This window comes from Phoenix dactylifera, unplaced genomic scaffold, assembly GCF_009389715.1.
Source record: "Phoenix dactylifera cultivar Barhee BC4 unplaced genomic scaffold, palm_55x_up_171113_PBpolish2nd_filt_p 000447F, whole genome shotgun sequence".
NCBI lineage: Eukaryota > Viridiplantae > Streptophyta > Magnoliopsida > Arecales > Arecaceae > Phoenix > Phoenix dactylifera.
In genome coordinates, this window is record NW_024067879.1 from 357,168 (window position 1) to 375,344 (window position 18,177).

At 40.2% G+C, this 18,177-nt stretch overlaps 1 protein-coding gene across 1 annotated transcript; it reads left to right on the forward strand.

Moving 5' to 3' along the window:
• Positions 1 to 5,876: 5,876 nt before the first annotated feature.
• Positions 5,877 to 7,758, forward strand: LOC103722814 (cation/calcium exchanger 1-like). The gene has a single exon (XM_008813507.4). The coding sequence runs from the start codon at positions 6,016 to 6,018 to the stop codon at positions 7,690 to 7,692; it is 1,677 nt and encodes a 558-aa protein (XP_008811729.1). The 5' UTR covers positions 5,877 to 6,015; the 3' UTR covers positions 7,693 to 7,758.
• Positions 7,759 to 18,177: the final 10,419 nt, after the last annotated feature.

Sequence of the window (18,177 nt, forward strand, 5' to 3'; positions counted from 1 at the left end):
ATGCCCAAATAATGCCTACAGCAAGGAGCATGTGTCAAATGATCAGAAGCCCACTTCAATCTCTGGGGATTGGGAGCAAACTGCCTGATTTTATTGAAGTCCAACCTCCATTTCATTGGAAGGTTCCCTTTGGAAACTTGTGGATTGCATCAGACTCATTAAGTGCATCATAAAGATCCTGCCAGAAAACAAGAAGGTATCCACCTAACCACCCAACTGTGTGGCCCTACCTTGAGAGCAATTTGATGTCCTCTGAAACCATGGAACATATGCCTCTAACCATCAAGAATTGATGCCAGAGCCATCAGTTTGGTGTTTCTTTGTACTTGGAATTCACCAAACTTTCAATAAAATTTCGAGGTTGCTTAATTGAATCTTCTGTTAGGCTGGTTGCATTAGGTCTGGCACCAGAAAAACTGAGGGTTGCACCTTAAGATATGCTTAGGCCTACCTCTAAATTTAACATGAAACCTACTTTCCCATCAAGAGTTCACCTACCTTTGGACCTAGGTCAGAAAAAAATTTCATGCAATTCACCAATGGAGTGCCTAAACACATGATATAGGCCAGCCACATTGAGTCCTCTTTCATTTCCTTTTTTCATTAAATAGTTCACAAATAATAAGATCTCTTACAATTGATTATAATTCGATGCTCTTTGATCTATGTTATGGTTTGCCTTAATCACCATAACTGCATTATTTTGGTTTTAGACCGCTTAGGGATGTTATCACAAGTTTTATGACCTTTAAAAGAATTTCAAATGACAACCACAGAGACTGTGACCAAAACATTTACATAATAAAATTTGTGTAATCAATTAAGAACCATAATGAAATGAATTCAACCTTCTGTCATGCTTGACAGTAAACAATCTAGTGAAGTTTTTATTGAAATTTGATTAAAAAAAATTTCCTCGTAAATTTTAGCTTTTGAGGGACTGCCTTTTACTTTTGCAAATCCATAATAGCCTACATGGTTAACATTGTGATAGTATTTTAACATTATAATACAATAACAACATTCTGGCTGATTCTTAAAACATCTTCATCGATGCGCATGGAAAAATTATAATGAGATTTTGTTGAGTACTAATACAGTCATTTTATTCACTTGTTTAGTGTCCTTGGTATGTAACATCAAGGTGTAATCAAGCCATTGAATTAGTACTGCATCTGAATGCTTTTATCAAGGTGATATGGTCCCTCACCTTTCTGGCTTAACTTACAGCTATTGAATGCAACAAGGATCTAGCTTTTGCTAAAAAACAAATATGGTATGTAAACAACCAGACCAGGAAGACTCAATTCTCTCTAGAGAATAATTTTGACAATGTCTTAAATTGAATTGAGAATGAGGTTTACATCAGAAGAATGGCATTTTTGGGCTTACTCATCTTTTCAATTGGTAAGCTCAACTGGGAATTTCCAGTGGGCCTACCTGGTCCTTCTGAGATGGGTTAGTAGAAAAGTTAACCCAAGCACAAATGGAGAAGAATTATGCTTGTGTGTTTGTTAATACACCAGAAATTTTTAATATCGTACTTTATAAATGGGGTCCAAGTGGGTCAAGCCAGGTATAGTATCAGTCTAAAGCCTGACCCGTATCGACGTTGAGTTTATGGTTGGACCAAGATATATCATTTCATATATTTCAAATTGAGCAAAGAAGTTGTATAGGCTGCTGCTGCTACTACTACTACACCCTCATAGCTTGAATTAATCAGGCCGGGCAAAATTGTATGAGATCTATGTGCTTGCTCATGTGAGATTCGGGTCGATGAGCTTGTCCAGCCTATGGTGTACCAAAGAATTTGTTAATGCTTGTAACAGATAAAGTTTGGAGCTCAACATGATAGATACTAAAGTGCTCATATAATATCTTAAATTTTCTCTATGAAAATAAAGAAAAGGGCTAATCATGTTGCTTATGTTATAATTGTATGTGCGTCATCGATCATTCTCGAAAAAAAAAATGATACACATATTATACACCTATTCAAGCTAGCATATGATGAAACACCTTTCGAAATTTGAGCGCACTAACTTCCCTATGATCAAGTATGCCAAAATGGGGTATTACGCAACTTGCTTTCTCCTTTAAATCTTATTTTGTGTTTTTAGTATCTAATAACTAAAGAAAGATAAAGCTCTCCCGTCAATTTCTTTTATATATATATATAAAAAGCAAAGGAATAGATCAAGAATACTAATTGTGGCAACTTCTTCAGCCTAAACTGAAGCTCAACCTTGGAGCAAAATTTTGTCTAGGCCTAAATAGTTCTTGGAACAATCAGGCAAATAGGTTGTCCCAGAGATTTGATTCCAAGGGAATGGTGTCTCAGAAGTTTATTTATATTACAAGATAATTTATGAGCAGTGGGATGACCAAGAAAAAATAGAGATGAGGCCTCACTGAACGCTTGGAGAGTCACCATGTTGCATGTTCTCCAGCCCATGGCCCACCCCACCCAGTGATCCTTTGTGTTGGCTGATATTTATGGATCCCTCTTACTCCAACCGCTTTATGATCTCCTTTACCTTGTGAGAAATTTTATGATGAAATGCAATTGGATTGTTCAAGTTGGTCTTAATCCAAACTAAGAGGTCAACTGGATGGCCTATACCAATATATTTAGGTTGGGCTATGTAATCCATGCACGCCTCGAAAACAAATATGGTTTAGGGTTTCGAAAGTGCATAAAGTGAAGGAGTTACAGTACGGGATTTGATAAAGGAGATAACACCTATTTTTTATCTTCATAGACCTAGGATCTTCTATGGTGAGCTATTTGCACTACAGAGTATTTTGCAATACTCGATGGCTGCCATCAGAAGATGGACGATCATCAAATAAGGCATGCCATGTATGGCATGTATGGTCGTCTTGTTTGATGGCCATCTACCTCTTTTGGCTATCACAACACTATGGTGCAAATCGTAGTGGATCCATGCACATCTTCATAACCTAAGGACATGGTCGCAATGTTAACCTGAGCGCTTGTGAGACTCTTTTCCCCATAAAGATCAAGCAAGCAAGTTAGAAGAAAACCAATGCACCATTTTTGAGGATTGCATGTGGCCCTTCTTCAAATGTGGTCCCGATGCAGGGATCTTGAAGTCAACGTCCTCCCTTAAGTCTTAATTGCCCCCATGAAGTCAATATTATGGTATCAATTAAAGCCGTCAAGCATGTAGATTAGTTTCACCGCATACTCTTTTTCCTCTTCTCTCCTATATCTTCTTTTTCCTTTGCTACTCCATTATCTTGCAGGCTTTTTTGTCTTTTGTTTCGGCTTTATCTAATATTTTTTTGAAAAAAAGGATCTTCACCTCCGACCATGGTCCACCACTAGGATTCATGGCATTGGATAAAATGCCGGCGGTGGATCTGTGGCCGGCTGATTAGGTCTTGGCCTATCGACAACTCCCTCCACATTTAGCACTAATGGAGAGAGGAGTGTGTTACCCCTCCTTATTGGATCATAAACATCCTCAGCAGATTGTAAAATAATAATGGATCTGGTTGCTAGTAACTGGATCATGCAGTTAGCACAAATGGATTTTATATTGATGGGCTTGTCTGGATCATAATTATTGTTGATCTTGTGTATTGTATTGAGTCTCTTTATCTTCCCATTATGTCTATTGGTTCAATCTCGTTACCATTGGGCCCAATGCAACTAAAATGGTCAGATTAGACCGATTTCAATGGCATATCACACATTCATTTTAGCATTATGTCTGCCTGGCCTGAGTCCCTTTAGATCACATAGGACCAACAAACTTACTTGGCTCAACCAAACCAGGTTATTTTTAACTTAATTTAGTTTTGGGTTTAGGTGAACCAACTAGAGTTTGGCTCTAGATTGAGTCCAATTGGCCTGTCCTACAACTTCATAACAAAGCAGGGCCCTGTAAATAATTTTCAGGGATCTGTTTTTGAATCTGTCTTTATAGTTAAGGACAAGTAAAGATCTATATGTAATAGCGTGCTTGATTTGCATCTATTTTTGCATATTATACGTTTATTCTGTTTTATTTGATTGATTTGCATGCTGACAAAATATTGCAGTCTCATGTCAAATCTTAAATTATCTTTAATGATTGTATATTCATGGAATTTATTGCATGTAAAGTTCATTATGATTTGTAAAGGACTGGAGATTTTGTATGCTTGATTGTTTTGTATGGTCCGCGAAGTGACCCAGTCATGAGAATCAGAAATTTCTAACTATAAGAATAGGGTGGAAAGAAAGATAATAGTAAAAAAAAATGTGGTAGAAACAAGAAAGGGGTTAGTTGAGTGCTTCCTTTAAGATGATAACTCTCCTATTGTAGGTACACATGGATTTATGGAAATTCTGTCCATTGGATAATGTCTGGACTTATGCGATGGTACTCCAAGGAAAAGAGTTGTATCTTTCGCGTGAAAGAACGCTTCCTTCCTTTGTACGAATTCACTGTTGGATTACGCAGTAATCACTTCGAGATCTGTAAGTTTAGATGAATAAGGGCATTTAGAATGTTTTGAGAACTATGCATGGTGCGATCCAATTGTCGATATTATGAGAGAAGATTGACCATTTTTTCGCGCGACAGATATAATTCAAACTTGAACTCTAAATGTCTTTTACATCAGAAGAGATGAAGATGGTGCTTGTAGGACCCGATGGAGACGGCATCCGTGATAGTCCAGGAGAGAAGGACGAATGAAGGAGGGAGAAAATTGGAGAGGACGATGTCTGTACCTTTCGTGTGAAAGAATGATGAATCTTCTTTTACAATCTCGACTATTGGATTGTATCTTGCACAGATCTCAAAACACTCCAAATTCTATTCATCTGCTTGTATAGATCTCGAAACTATATATCATTGCACGATCCAATATAGAATTTGTACGAAGAAAGGTGAATGTTTCTTTTACGCAAAAGATGCGACCCCTATCCTTCCTCTTCTGCATTTCACAGTAGACTAAATACCCAACTTAGTTTTTGCATGTAATCCAGCTCAAAAATAATAATCTATTTACTAGTTTACAATGAACATCAACGCAAAGTGGCTAAAAATTTTGAGTTTTGGCCTATAATATTGTGAACAAACCTAACTTACCTTAAGACAAGCCCTAGCTGGGCTAGGTCCAAATCCCAAACCCAGACCATTTGGACTGCATCCAAATCATTCAATCTGCATCATTAATTTCAGCAAAAACTTGTGGACAAGAAAGCTAGAAGCCCCATCACTTTCTATAAAAAAAAGAAAAGAAAAGAAAACAAGAAGGTAAGAAACAACAAAAAAGGATAAAGGTAAAAGCTAGGCTAACGAATTTGCTATCCCTGTCCCTTTCCCCCCGTATTCTTTTGTACGTAAGCCCTTTGGGGAATTTTCCAACCGGCTTCCGACTACGTCCGGTAATCTTATTCCGAATCAAATCACTGACCCTCCCACAATCCCACTGTACTCTTAAATTTTATGCCCCCACTTTAATATTCACAAGCCTTGGCACGTTTTATAAAAGTGACACGTGAAACATGCCCGTCAGACTCGCTCAAGCTATGGAAGCCCTAAAACTACACAAAACACCATCACTCACAAACCATAGACTGACGCCTGTCCTGGTCCTGAAGTGTAGTCTAGTTTTACAGTAAGAATGGTCTGCTGTTGTTCCTGTAGTCTAGTTTTCTTGTACTTATTACAACCCCAAGACCCAAAAAAAAAGGTCACCACCAAGGCTTTATAAGCCCCATAGATTAATCCAAGGAACCCAACCACCAAAAAGACTTACCAAGGTGATAGCCATCTCTCTCTCTCTCTCTCTCTCTCTCTCTCTCTCTCTCTCTCTCTCTCTCTCTCTCTCTTTCATAGCCCTCTTTCTTCACCCACCACCAAACTTTATCTGTTCTATTATGTCTTTGCTCGGCCATGACAGCCCAAGCTGTCTTTTTGAACATTTCTCTGTCTCTCTTCGCTGACTGGTACTAACAGGAGCGAGCGAGAGAGAGAGAGCTTTTTGGATATGGCATTTGTGTTCTCCAACAAGTTCAAGGCCCTGATAAACAGTACATTTCTGCTGCTGCTATGTTTCTTCTTCACCACTCACATAAGGTCTCCTTCACCTTCTTTCAACCTCACAACCATTAAGGCTCCTAAGGGAGATGGCTGCATTGGTCTGAAAAAGCTTAAAGATCATCACTCCAAGTGTCTATACCTCAAGACCCACATCCCATGCGTCTCCCAAGGTTATCTCAACTATCTCCATATTTTCTATTGTGTTTGTGGGAGATATTCTCCATTAGGGTATGCACTGGTGGCCCTTTGGCTACTAGTCCTGTTTTATCTCCTAGGGAACACCGCTTCTCGGTACTTTTGCACCTCTGTGGAGAGCCTGTCGAGGGAGCTGAGGCTATCACCAACCATAGCTGGGGTTACCCTTCTGTCCCTGGGTAATGGCTCGCCCGACGTGTTTGCGAGCATCGTCTCGTTCCGGTCGGGCTCCGGCGAGGTGGGCCTGAGCAGTGTTCTCGGTGGCGCTTTCTTCGTGTCATGCGGGGTGGTGGGCATAATCAACGTATGCGCGGCGCGCTCGGGCTCACGCGCGGTGCGCATCGACCGATCGTGCTTCGTGCGCGACGTCTGCTTCCTCGTGCTCGTCCTCTCGTCCCTCCTCGCGATCCTCCTCGTCGGCCGCGTCAATATCTGGGAGGCCACGGCCTTCGCCTCCCTCTACTTCGTTTACGTCTCCCTCGTGTCCGCCACCCACATCTGCCGCGATAAGTACGAGGACCTCGTCGTGCCGATCCTCGACAACGAGGAGCCCGACGACGAGGAGCCTGCCAAAGAATCACCTCCAGATGCCAACCAACAGCAGCAGAATCCATCGACATACTCCAGTTTCAAAGCCATGGCATCATACTACGTCGGGTGGTTTCTCTACCTCATCGACATGCCATTATACCTTCCGAGGAGGCTGACAATACCCGATGTGTCCGAGGAGAGGTGGTGCAGGCCATTTGCAGTGGCCTCGGCCACCTTCGCACCACTTCTAATAGCAGCACTATGGAATTCAAAGAGAGGAGGGATGGGCGCAAAGGAAGGGCTGACAGTATACCTATCCGCAGGACTGGTAGGGTTGGTTTTAGGGATCACTGCACTCCATACAACAAAGAAGGCTAGCCCACCAAACAGGGTCCTTTTCCCATGGCTAGCGGGAGGGTTCCTAATGAGTGTGCTGTGGACTTACATCATAGCTGAGGAGTTGGTGGGGCTTTTGGTCTCGTTGGGTCACATCTTTGGGATAAGCCCTGCCATATTAGGGTTAACAGTCCTTGCATGGGGGAACTCCATTGGAGACCTGGTAGCAAATGTGGCGATGGCCATGAATGGGGGCCAGGATGGGGCCCAGATTGCCATGTCTGGTTGCTATGCTGGACCCATCTTCAACACCTTGGCTGGGTTAGGGCTGTCGCTGGTGGTCTCAGCCTGGGCTGTGTACCCCGAGCCATTTGTGATTCCAGTGGCACCAGCGTTGCTTGAGATTCTAGGGTTTATGATAGGGGGGCTGCTGTGGGCCCTGGTGATACTGCAAAGGAAGGACATGAAGCTCGACAGGGTGGTGGGCATTGGACTCCTGGCTGTCTACCTTTGCTTTCTGTCTTTGAGGCTGTCTCAGAGCCTAGGGTTGGTGCAAGTTTGAGAACCATTCTGTCTTTTCGCATTTTCATTCTTTCTTATTTTCATTATGATCTTAGAGGTTTATATGCTATTGAGAGGGAATTTTAATCAACTTTCTTGGATATATAAATAATTGCATCTAACGCTCTCTTTCTACTTGCACTCCCAGCTTGCTTGTGGATCTTATTGCACATTCCAAGAAAAATGCATGATGGGATTAACTTTTTTTCTCATGAGTTAAAACTTAGCCATTCATCACCTGGCACCCCACTACAAAAGAAATAATATTTTCTGGCGCTTTTTAGAGTTTTTACTGATGCTTAAGCGTCGGTACTTTTCCTGCCGATGCTTTCAAAAACATCGGTATAGGCTTGATATTGCTGACACTTAAAAGCGTCGGTATAGTACCAATGCTTAAAAGTGTCGGTATAGGCGTGCCAGTTTAGTTATTGCCGATGCTTTTAAATGTCGGCAATAGTAATTTTTTTTTAAAAATAATTTATAAAAATAAATTTTAAACCTGTATACATTACTTTCCAGTATAACAAATACACAACCTAAATTACATAAATAACAAAAGTCACATCACAAACAAATTTTTTTATTAAAAAAATTCATATTATCATATTTTATTACATTGTACTTCAAAAATATTAAAAACAAATAGAGGAAATAGAATGGAATTTGGCTCGACTTAAGTCCACATTTTAAGTTAACGTACCATTCTATGAACTATTCGAATGAGCTATATACTTGGTCTATATGTCACGGAGAGGGATTCTCTAGTTTACTCTTTTGGGTATATGTATATAATTCAGCACGACCTTGTCTTTCTCCTGCAAACTTGGATCTTGTTGCAAATTCCAGGCAAATAACATGATGCATGTGCTTAACTATTTCTTAAGAGCCAAAGCAGTGATAAATTGTAATAACACTCTCATGTGTCAGTGTTAAGCACCACGCCTTGAGAATAAAAATTCAAAATTCATGATTTTATTAAACTAAAAAATTCACATTTGTAAGTCGATTCAGCAATAATTCATATCAGACTCCTGTGATTCCATCAACGAAGGAGATGAATCTTGACATGGCTGTCAGCAATTAGTTGGTTCTTCCATAATGTGCCTTTTTTCCTTGACACTTTCCCAGGCACTTGCGTTGCTGCAATTTATTAATTTGTTCTTTACCATGGTCCTAGGGTTTTTATGAGTTACTGAGAGGATGAGTTGTTGCACCAATTGATACATAAATAATTGTAGAAGACTCTCTCTCATTTTACATGCATTTACATAAGATTGCTTCTCCTTGCATACCCAACCAAATTTTATGCCCATTTCGATACATAATGCGAACCACAACTTTTTCATCTGTTGGAATTAATAGATTCGTGCACTACATAGCATATGATAGACAAGATATGCAGCATAATTACACAACATGTTACAAGGATTTAACGACAGAATTGATGCATCGTATTATATGATCATAAATATGTTGTGGTAGTATATCATGCAATTCAACTAATAATTCAGAGGTTGTTGCACTAGCCTAGTGTAAATTAAGCACTCACAATGTATAAAATAGGTGTACCTGTGATACAACAGAACAATATTTGATCATGCAGTCACATTAAGATTGTTCCCATAGACAATGAGCGAAGTAGGTAGACTGCAACTCATATATTTTATAAAGCAAAATTAAGTTTATGTGTTAAGACATTAAAAAAAAAAGTTTGTCTTGTATCTGGCTCACTTAGAAATGAAACCCTTGGGAGTGTTGGATATGGATTTAGGTGAGTGTCTGGTCTTATCCGATGACATGATTAAGGTGGGAAAATCTAAGAGCATTTCCTGTTAATGAGATAAACTATAAGCTCCAAAAGGTTCTTGTTTGTTTTACCGCTGATGCCAAGGTAGTAATCTCATCAGCTGCAATCTCGGAATACGTGTCATTACAAAGAAAATATGAAGGTGTAAATCCAAGGGAAAGTGTACATATTGACAAATCACTTTGTTTTAACTGCCTCCAATTTCTCTAGTTATTGCAAAAAAAAAATGGAAATATTGATTTCATAAGCTACACTACTTTTTTTGCTGAAAATTAGTTAAATAAATATTAGTACAAGAAAGTTGATGACTCTTGCCATCTTTTACCTCAAACAAAAAAAAAAAAAAAAGAAACTATTACTACCAGCTGTAATCTCAAATTATACAATAACATTTTTATTTGTCTCTTGAACTTTTTTGGCTTATTTTATTAATTTTCATCTAGCTAAAAAGAAAACCAAAACATAATTTCTGACAAGTTCAAAAAACTTAGAACATTAAACGTGAAGAAATAAAAGGAAATCACATAACAACACATAATTGGACACTACAAGATTGATTTTTCTTTCCTTGATAGTATTATTTGCTAGTCAAAGTGCAAATACATGCTCCCATAATTAACTTAAGATGTTTCCGCTATATTTTCATATTGTCAATTGTCTACAAAATATTCTCAGCAACAAATTGCTTTTAGGAACAAAGTAGCTAGAAGAGCAACCAAGTAGCTATTGCCTCCCTGACATATAAACATGATATCATAATTAAATTGACCAAAGTCCTTTATATGAGTCAACTACTACTCAATACTACCTAACAAAAAGTAAGAATTTTTGTTCCCTTAAAAAAAAAAAAAAGAATTAATGCAACTTTCCTTTATATGAGACCTTAGATAGAATGCTATACGATCGAGTTCATATTACTAGTTGTGATATCCATGTTAGTTTTTTGGATGCTAAAGTGCAATACTTCAGTTATTATTCATTATATATCAGCGTTAGCTCATACATAATGGAAGAATTAATCCTATACACAACATGTAGAGACCTCACTTTTGTTTTTGTTGGTCCAGTCTTAGCCAACAAACCAATAAGACATGATTTTCAAATTTTTTTGGAACTACTCATTCATCCAAGCCAACATATTGGATGTATTAAAAACTTTGGCTTCATCTCTTTGGTATTTTATTGTCATAGTGGCATTCTACTTCCAAATTGGTCTGCCTCCAAGCACCTTTTTTTTCGGAGGATTAAGGAATGTGCAGGCAAAAACAATGGCATGAATCCTATTTTCACCTTTCTTTCCATTTAGGCCGACATAGCCACATAGGTTAGCAGGATCCGGAGGGACGGTCCTACGTACTTGTCTCTGTGGGCATGTGACCTTTGGTGTGGGACCCCATCGGTCATGTGAACCGGCTGCCTTGGGCCGGCCACCAAATAGGACACCACTAGTACTCCGTGATGCTTTGGACCGGCTTGGCCCGTGTCAGACCGGACTAGACCCCAAATCCATGCAAAGAGGCTAAGGACACCACGCAATAACGACAGTATCTTCGGAGTTCTTCCGAGTTGGGGAATTTCCCACGCATGCCTTGTTTGTCTTGTGGTTGGCCGATAAAAGTGAGAAAAGAATGGGGGAAGGACAAGATTTGAGAGATGGTCAGAAATCCACATGATAGAAATGAGTTATAAAGAAAAGATTTATTTGATTCTTAAATCAAATCTATGGAAGAACCAAGGGACTTGCTTGCTCGAATAGAAATCCACATGATGATTCGTAAATTATTGTATGAAAGAACCTATGAGGAGAGGCTGTGAATCAAAGTTGTGTTCTTTGATTTTGGTCATTTGTTTGGCTCATTAGAGCAGACCAAATTGGATAACTTTATTTTAGCACTAGTGAGGTGGGGAGCCCTCTATCCAACAGAGGCTTTAATGTGAGTATTTCATGCATCAATCAATGATGGAGTCACATGTGGCTCTGGAGGAAGAAAACAAGAAGATGTGGATCCGAGTGGAATGAGACCAAAACATATTTCTGACTTTTCTTAAAAGAAACGTGGGATTCGATGCATGAGGTGATGCAGATTATAATACATTGTGCAAGCAGCATCAGATTGTTTTGAAAAATATTTGAGAGTCATGAGGTGAATAAGTCCAAAATAGAGAGGTTGGATTCTCCGAGTCACATCCATTCCTCTACAGTTGAGGTGGAGTACAACAGCCAGCAAAGTCGAGAGAAAGGAGATGGAGTAGAGGTGGAGGTGCGGCTACATAACATGTCTAAAGAACCTCATCCGAGTGTTGACCAGCAAAAGAGGCGATCTAATTTGCGGCCCTATTCGCCTTTCGATATGCATGAACGGCCTGAAAGAAGCCGCAATCTCTCACCAGCCTGCAAATATCACTAAGCAGCAGGTGTCCAACCCCCTGCTGGTCCTCATCCCGTATCCATTCGATCACTGTGGTTGAATCCCCTTCAAGGAAGATGCAATCAGCCCCGAGAATATGTCTCTTATAGGAGATGCACTCTCATGTTGCCCTGAGCTCTGCCCCTATAACTGTCATGTCGAAGGTACGCCGACCCCCTACAGCAATCAATCTGAAGTCATGAATCGATTTGATCGAGATCATAATCCATAATGGATTTTCAATTTATTAATAGAGGGCCAAATATGAGAAATAGAAATTACAGATCCCTGATCATAAAGACCATACCTTCTCTGTCTCCATCTATAGACATACTACCATCAAAGTTCACATTGAGATGGCCGAGAGGTGGAGGCTCCCAAAAGACAAGAGCAAATCTAGGCACTGCAGCAACGGAGTGGGGGTCCCCTTCGAGGGTGGACGTGCATCCTCCAAATCCATCCTCCATCGATCTCCTGAGTGGTCTCCCCTCCCATCAGTGCATGCAAATCTCTGGCACGAACCTTCTCCCTCCCTGTCGAAGCCCAGACTAGTCTGTCGTCTCCCTAGACAGAATTGAAAGTGCCAGAACCCTCTCAATTAGCTACTCCTCGAATGTGTCCCGAATCAGCACCTCATTCCACCTACCCTCCCTCGGGGTGATCAAGTCATTAGCTCTATATCCCGACCAACCTCACCGAATCAACCATCATCGGCACCCTGCAGAGTGGCTACTCAGTCAACCAATTGTCCTCTAGAACATCAATGGACTATTCATCGCCGATAGCCCATCTAAGATGAAGGGGGTTTGCCAAACATCTCTTAAGACCCAACATGCCTTCAATTAGTTTCCCTTTAATGCTATTTGGTCTTCACTATTGACTAATCCACCGAGCAACATAAAAGAATGTAAAAGAACAAAAAATGCTGCATCTAAGTCCAAATTCTCGACCTTAAACTAATGTAAATAAGGTAAAAAGTTCCATGTGGATTAAAATTGATTGAGTCTACCTAGTTGGACAAGTTGAATTGTTGAAAATGGAGACTTTAAGGCTTGAGGACTTAGAAAACTTGAGGGCACTATAAGTTGATATAACTGGGTATTTATAGCATTGAATGTTTTCTTGCATAATTTTGTTGGAGCTTTGCTTTCCACTAAGAAAATAGTGGGTGCACCACCTATTAAATTTACCTAGGTCGCATGCTCGAAACACAACTTCGTGAAGATTTGAACCGAAAACCTCACACTTGGACGAGGGGGTACTACAACTGCTAGGTTTTCATCTAGTCAGCATTTAATCAAGTAACCACCATATAGATGTTTCTAAATTTACTAATATCATCCTGGAGTCAAGTTGGACCTAGAATGCATAATCAAGTAAAGCTACTGAAAAGTATGGTCCGGTTCAACTAACTCCAACATGAATAAGAAATTAAATGGGTTTTAACATGGTGCATTTTGATTTCCAAATATCTTTTATTTGTGCTAATGCTATACATTCATCACCAAAAAGATGACTTAAATGTCTCCCAATTTGAGTGGCAATCAACAATTTCATGATCTCATACAAGTAACAAGTATAGTAACATGTCACGATAAGCTTAGGAAAAAAAAATCTAAACTCGACGAAAGCCTAACTTGAATATGGACCTAACTTGAAAACTTATCCAACCCATCTAAACCCACTGATTAATTGGTAACCTCTAAACTGAATCCAAGACTTGTTAAACTGAAACTAATTACCTAGTCAAGGGCTCGGGCAATTGAGTCACTAGTCCAAATACCTCTTACAACAAATCTAAATTAATTCTTGCAACAATATATTTATATATATATAAAGTATACTAAATCATCAAGTATAAACAATTTTAAATCATGCCTTGGTGGTTGAAAGGTTTCTTAAATATCCTCTGGTCAGGAGCTTGGATTCTTGCGGTTAACAAAGATTTTTCTTTTTGACCTAATTGGGTTTTCTAAAAGTCGATTGATTTGTGGTCTTGTTAAAAACTGCCCGGCTCGATCTGGTTTTCACCAGATCAAATGCAGACATGGTCCAACATCATAATCCAACCAGATAGGGTGCCAATTCACCGACTTTTCGATCCGATTAGCCGGTTACTATACCAAGATCCCACCATTATTTAGCTCATACATGGATCATGTTAGATGAAGAGTTGAGATGATCTATTTGCACTCTCATGCGCAAAGTTCAGCAAAATCCAACAAAGAACCAATCCAAACTGAATTGTGGATCTAGGTGGCCCTCTCGAATTAAACCTTGGCTCGATTATCTTAAACAGTCAAGTAGTAGTGGTCTAACAAAAGGTAAGCCTCACATGGATAAACCAGCGAAGAATAGTTTAAAACATCAAACCTAACCTCTAGAATTCAATCCAACTCTCTCTCTATCTCTTTACACACACACACACACACACACACACACACACACACACACACACACACATATACATACATACATACATAAATACATACATACACACATATATATATATATATATATATATATAGAGAGAGAGAGAGAGAGAGAGAGAGAGAGAGAGAGAGAGAGAGAGATCCACCTGCAGAACTCAATCCAACTTACAATCAATCAATATATATATATATATATAAAGAGGGAGAAAGAGAGAGAGTGAGAGGCAAGCTCCACCTGCGGAACTCAGTCCAACTTAGAATCAATCATAAGTTTGAACCTTATCATGCCTTGGCCTAGCAAACTAATCACCATATGCTAGCTTCGAGGCATGCACCTTGAAGTTATACAGTTCCATGCCAACTGCCAAAACCCAGCCATTCCATTTGAAAGGAAACTCTTCGACTGTTTTCTAAAGACGTATTCTGTTTCCATTCATCCCGCCAGAAGACCCAAAACTCTTCCGAAGTATCAAAAACACTTCCATGGTTGATGCATGCAACCAGATGTCTAGGTTTTTTCCCCATGGGATCCAGAGCTTGCAGAAAGTTCCTGGATGGTGCGAAGCATGTGGGTTTGTGAAATGATGTGATGCTGCTTGACTCTCTGCTGGTTCTTCTGCCAAACGCCAATAAAATTCCTCTGTAGCCCCCCCTTTTCTTTTTCTTTTTTTTTTTTTTTTGATGAAAACGACAATTCATATAGCTCTAACGTAAATCCATCCTGCCAAATCATGAGAAAATAAAGAGTACAAAGAAATGGATATATCTATTGCGGATGTCCAAAGAAAATCCCCAGTGTGTTGAGCGATAAAGGAGGCGACCCAGTCTGCTGCCCGGTTCGCCTGCCGAAATACATGGGCTGCCTGAAAGTCGCTCATCTTCTGAACCAATCTGCAAGCCTCCCAGATGATAGGATGCCCATCTCCAAATCTGTCCCCTTCTTGGATCCAGTCAAACTCCATAGTAGAATCTCTCTCGAGGCACACCCGCGCAGTACCAAGTACCTGCCTCGCATAGGATATGCCCTCCCAGGCTGCCCGAAGCTCCGCCCCAATCACCATAAGTCTAGGCGTGCACCGGCCACTAGCTGCTACCAGTCTGCTTAGGTGATCTCTAATCACAAATCGCACTCCTCCAGACACACTGTTCGCCGACCTACTACCGTCGAAGTTCACTTTGAGATGACCAAGAAGTAGGAGCACCCAATGAACTAGGGCGAACGTGGATGCTATAACAGTGGAAAAAGTACTCCAGATGTCCCTGGCCATCCCGAAAGTGGACCAAGCGGCGATAGTAGTAACCTCCATGGACTATAGCTCTGTCCCCCATTGTCCTCGAGGAATCCCACCCGCCCTCAAACAAACCAGCATTCCTATCCAGCTAAATATAATAAGCCAAGTATGCTGTAAAGATCCCCCCCAACAGTGCTGGGCCTCCGGTCTAAGGTCCTCAACATATGAATCAGGTTTTGTACCATCGCCACCGAGTGAGGCAACGGAACAGATGATCTACTCCAAATTTTCCTGGCCCTAGGGCAGTGTAGCAGCACATAATCAATAGTCTCCTCAGAATCCATGCACACCTCACAAGACTGAGTAATCCTCATACCTCGCCGTGCTAGCAAGCTCCTAGTCAGTAGGCACACCCATGCCACCTTCCAGATGAAGAGCGCCACACGAGGGTGAATCCTCATCCTCTAGATCCATCCTCCCTCAATCTGCTGAGCAGGCTTCTCGCTGAACAGGTGATGAAGACCCCTGGCTTGCACCTACGACCGCCCCATCGGCACCCACACTAACCGGTCAGGCTCTACCCAGGCAGGAACCGGTAGAGGCAGGATCATCTCTGCCAACTGCTCTCCAAAAACCTTCCGGATCAAGCCCTCTCTCCACCGACTCTCGCCCGACTCCAATAGGTCGCTAATCCTGTAACCAGCTAGCCTCGCCAAGTCCTTCTATTCGTACACTGCATAGGAGTGAGATAATATATTGTACCAAAAAAAAAACAAAGAAAAAGATCAGGAGTGAGTTAGGATGCCTTCATCTCGTACTCACCTCGGAAAGGACAACTTGCTCACCTGGAAACAACTTTTTTTTTATATCAATTCCCTTTCCTCTTTTTGAGGAAACAGCTGTATTTTTTATTCACTTATTCTTTCTTTATTCAGCGGTTTTACCCAATTCCATGTCAGCCGCAATGGAATATTTGTCTTGATATTACTGCTATAAGGCACATGCTCAGAGAGGCTCAAGTACTCGCGCCCAAACATAATAATTTTTTTTAAAAAAAATGGACAGACTATAAAATCTATTGATCATTTGTAGACTTTGATTTAGGAAACTTATGTCATATAGATCTAGTCAAAGGAATGAGGACAGAAATTCTCCACCCTATCATTTGATTTCAAAGATAAGCAGGAACACTAGATATATTGGGCCCTTGAATCACGAGAGGATCCCTGTTTTTGGTACTAAGCCTACAGCATGGTTAGATTCTCTTACGATACGCTATATTTTGGTACTAATGATGCAAGAAGTTCAGATCAGATTAGAGTCCAGCTTGACCTATTAGGAGCCTACTTTTCTTTGGTAGCAGAGCCGAGGACGGCAGCAAGTAACTTGACTTCTTTTGCCTTTGAGACTCGCCATGGCTCACACTACAACAAGAGTCCGAGCGACTAGAAAGAGGCTTGAATAAAGAAAGAGATTTGTACTGTTTGCGCTTACTTACCAATCTGTATTTACCTTGAACTAAGGTTGGAATCTAATGATTAATCTACTGATAGGCATTTTCTTTTTCTGTATTAGAATCGATCATTTACCTTGAACTAAGGTTGGCTTTGGTCCAAAAATGATCATGTTTGAGTTTTATGGGTGAGGACTAGCCTTTTGAATCATTATGATAATTATTTCTCAAAATAATATTACTATTGATAATTTGTCTCCTCATCTTCCTATTTATTCCTCTATCCCAACAAAAAAGGGAAAAAATCTAAATCTAATCTTGTTAGGTCAAATTATGTTCAATCTAGTCCTATTTCCCCTGCATCCCCATATGATGATGATTCAAGGATAAACTTAGTGCTTATTAACCAAATTCTTGGTCTTAGGTATATTCAAGTATACCCAACTTATTTGTGTCAAGGTTAGTAGAACAACTTATGAAGGTAGGGTAATAGGGTCAGCTTAAGTTGAACTCGAACATAGAACATATACCAAACCCAACCTGAGGGCAAAACAAACCACCCCAAGGCCAAAGCCAGGTTGACACCAAAATTCCTCAATCCAAAGATCACTATGATTAGGAGGGTTGAGAAGGACTGGTACAAAATAGGTATGACCTAGGTTAGACCTCAAACTTAATCTTATAAGAGTTATGTTTGGATATTGCTCAGGTTGGGAGCGTAAAGTCTAGTTAGGTCAGGCTCTCCACTATAGAAATTGAAGTTGAGATGAATTGCTACAAGTATCAACCTTAATCTAATCCATGTTGGACTTGCATTGGCCCAACCCAAGCCAATTATAGGATGGGTTGGATTCAGTTAACTCAGCTTAAGTTACACCCCTAAATGAGATCTTTCTTTCTTTCTTTCATTCTTTCTTTCTTTGTTTTTTTTTTGGTGCCAACCTTCTAAAATACTGAAAGATGAGCCTTTCAGGCCAAGCATGTATTTAGAGAAGCAAATGGGACGGCCAACTGAATGGCTGCTTATACGGCCCACCACTATTGCCTGCCTTGTTTCAAAGGATTGGACTTGGACAAGCATAGGTTGTGTTTACTTTAGTGCAGTTAATCCCACCGAAGAATATAATGTATGACTAGGTATATGTGCTCATCCT

Coding starts and splice junctions, on each gene's coding strand:
- LOC103722814 (XM_008813507.4), top strand. CDS start 6,016: ATGGCATTTGTGTTCTCCAACAAGTTCAAGGCCCTGATAAACAGTACA.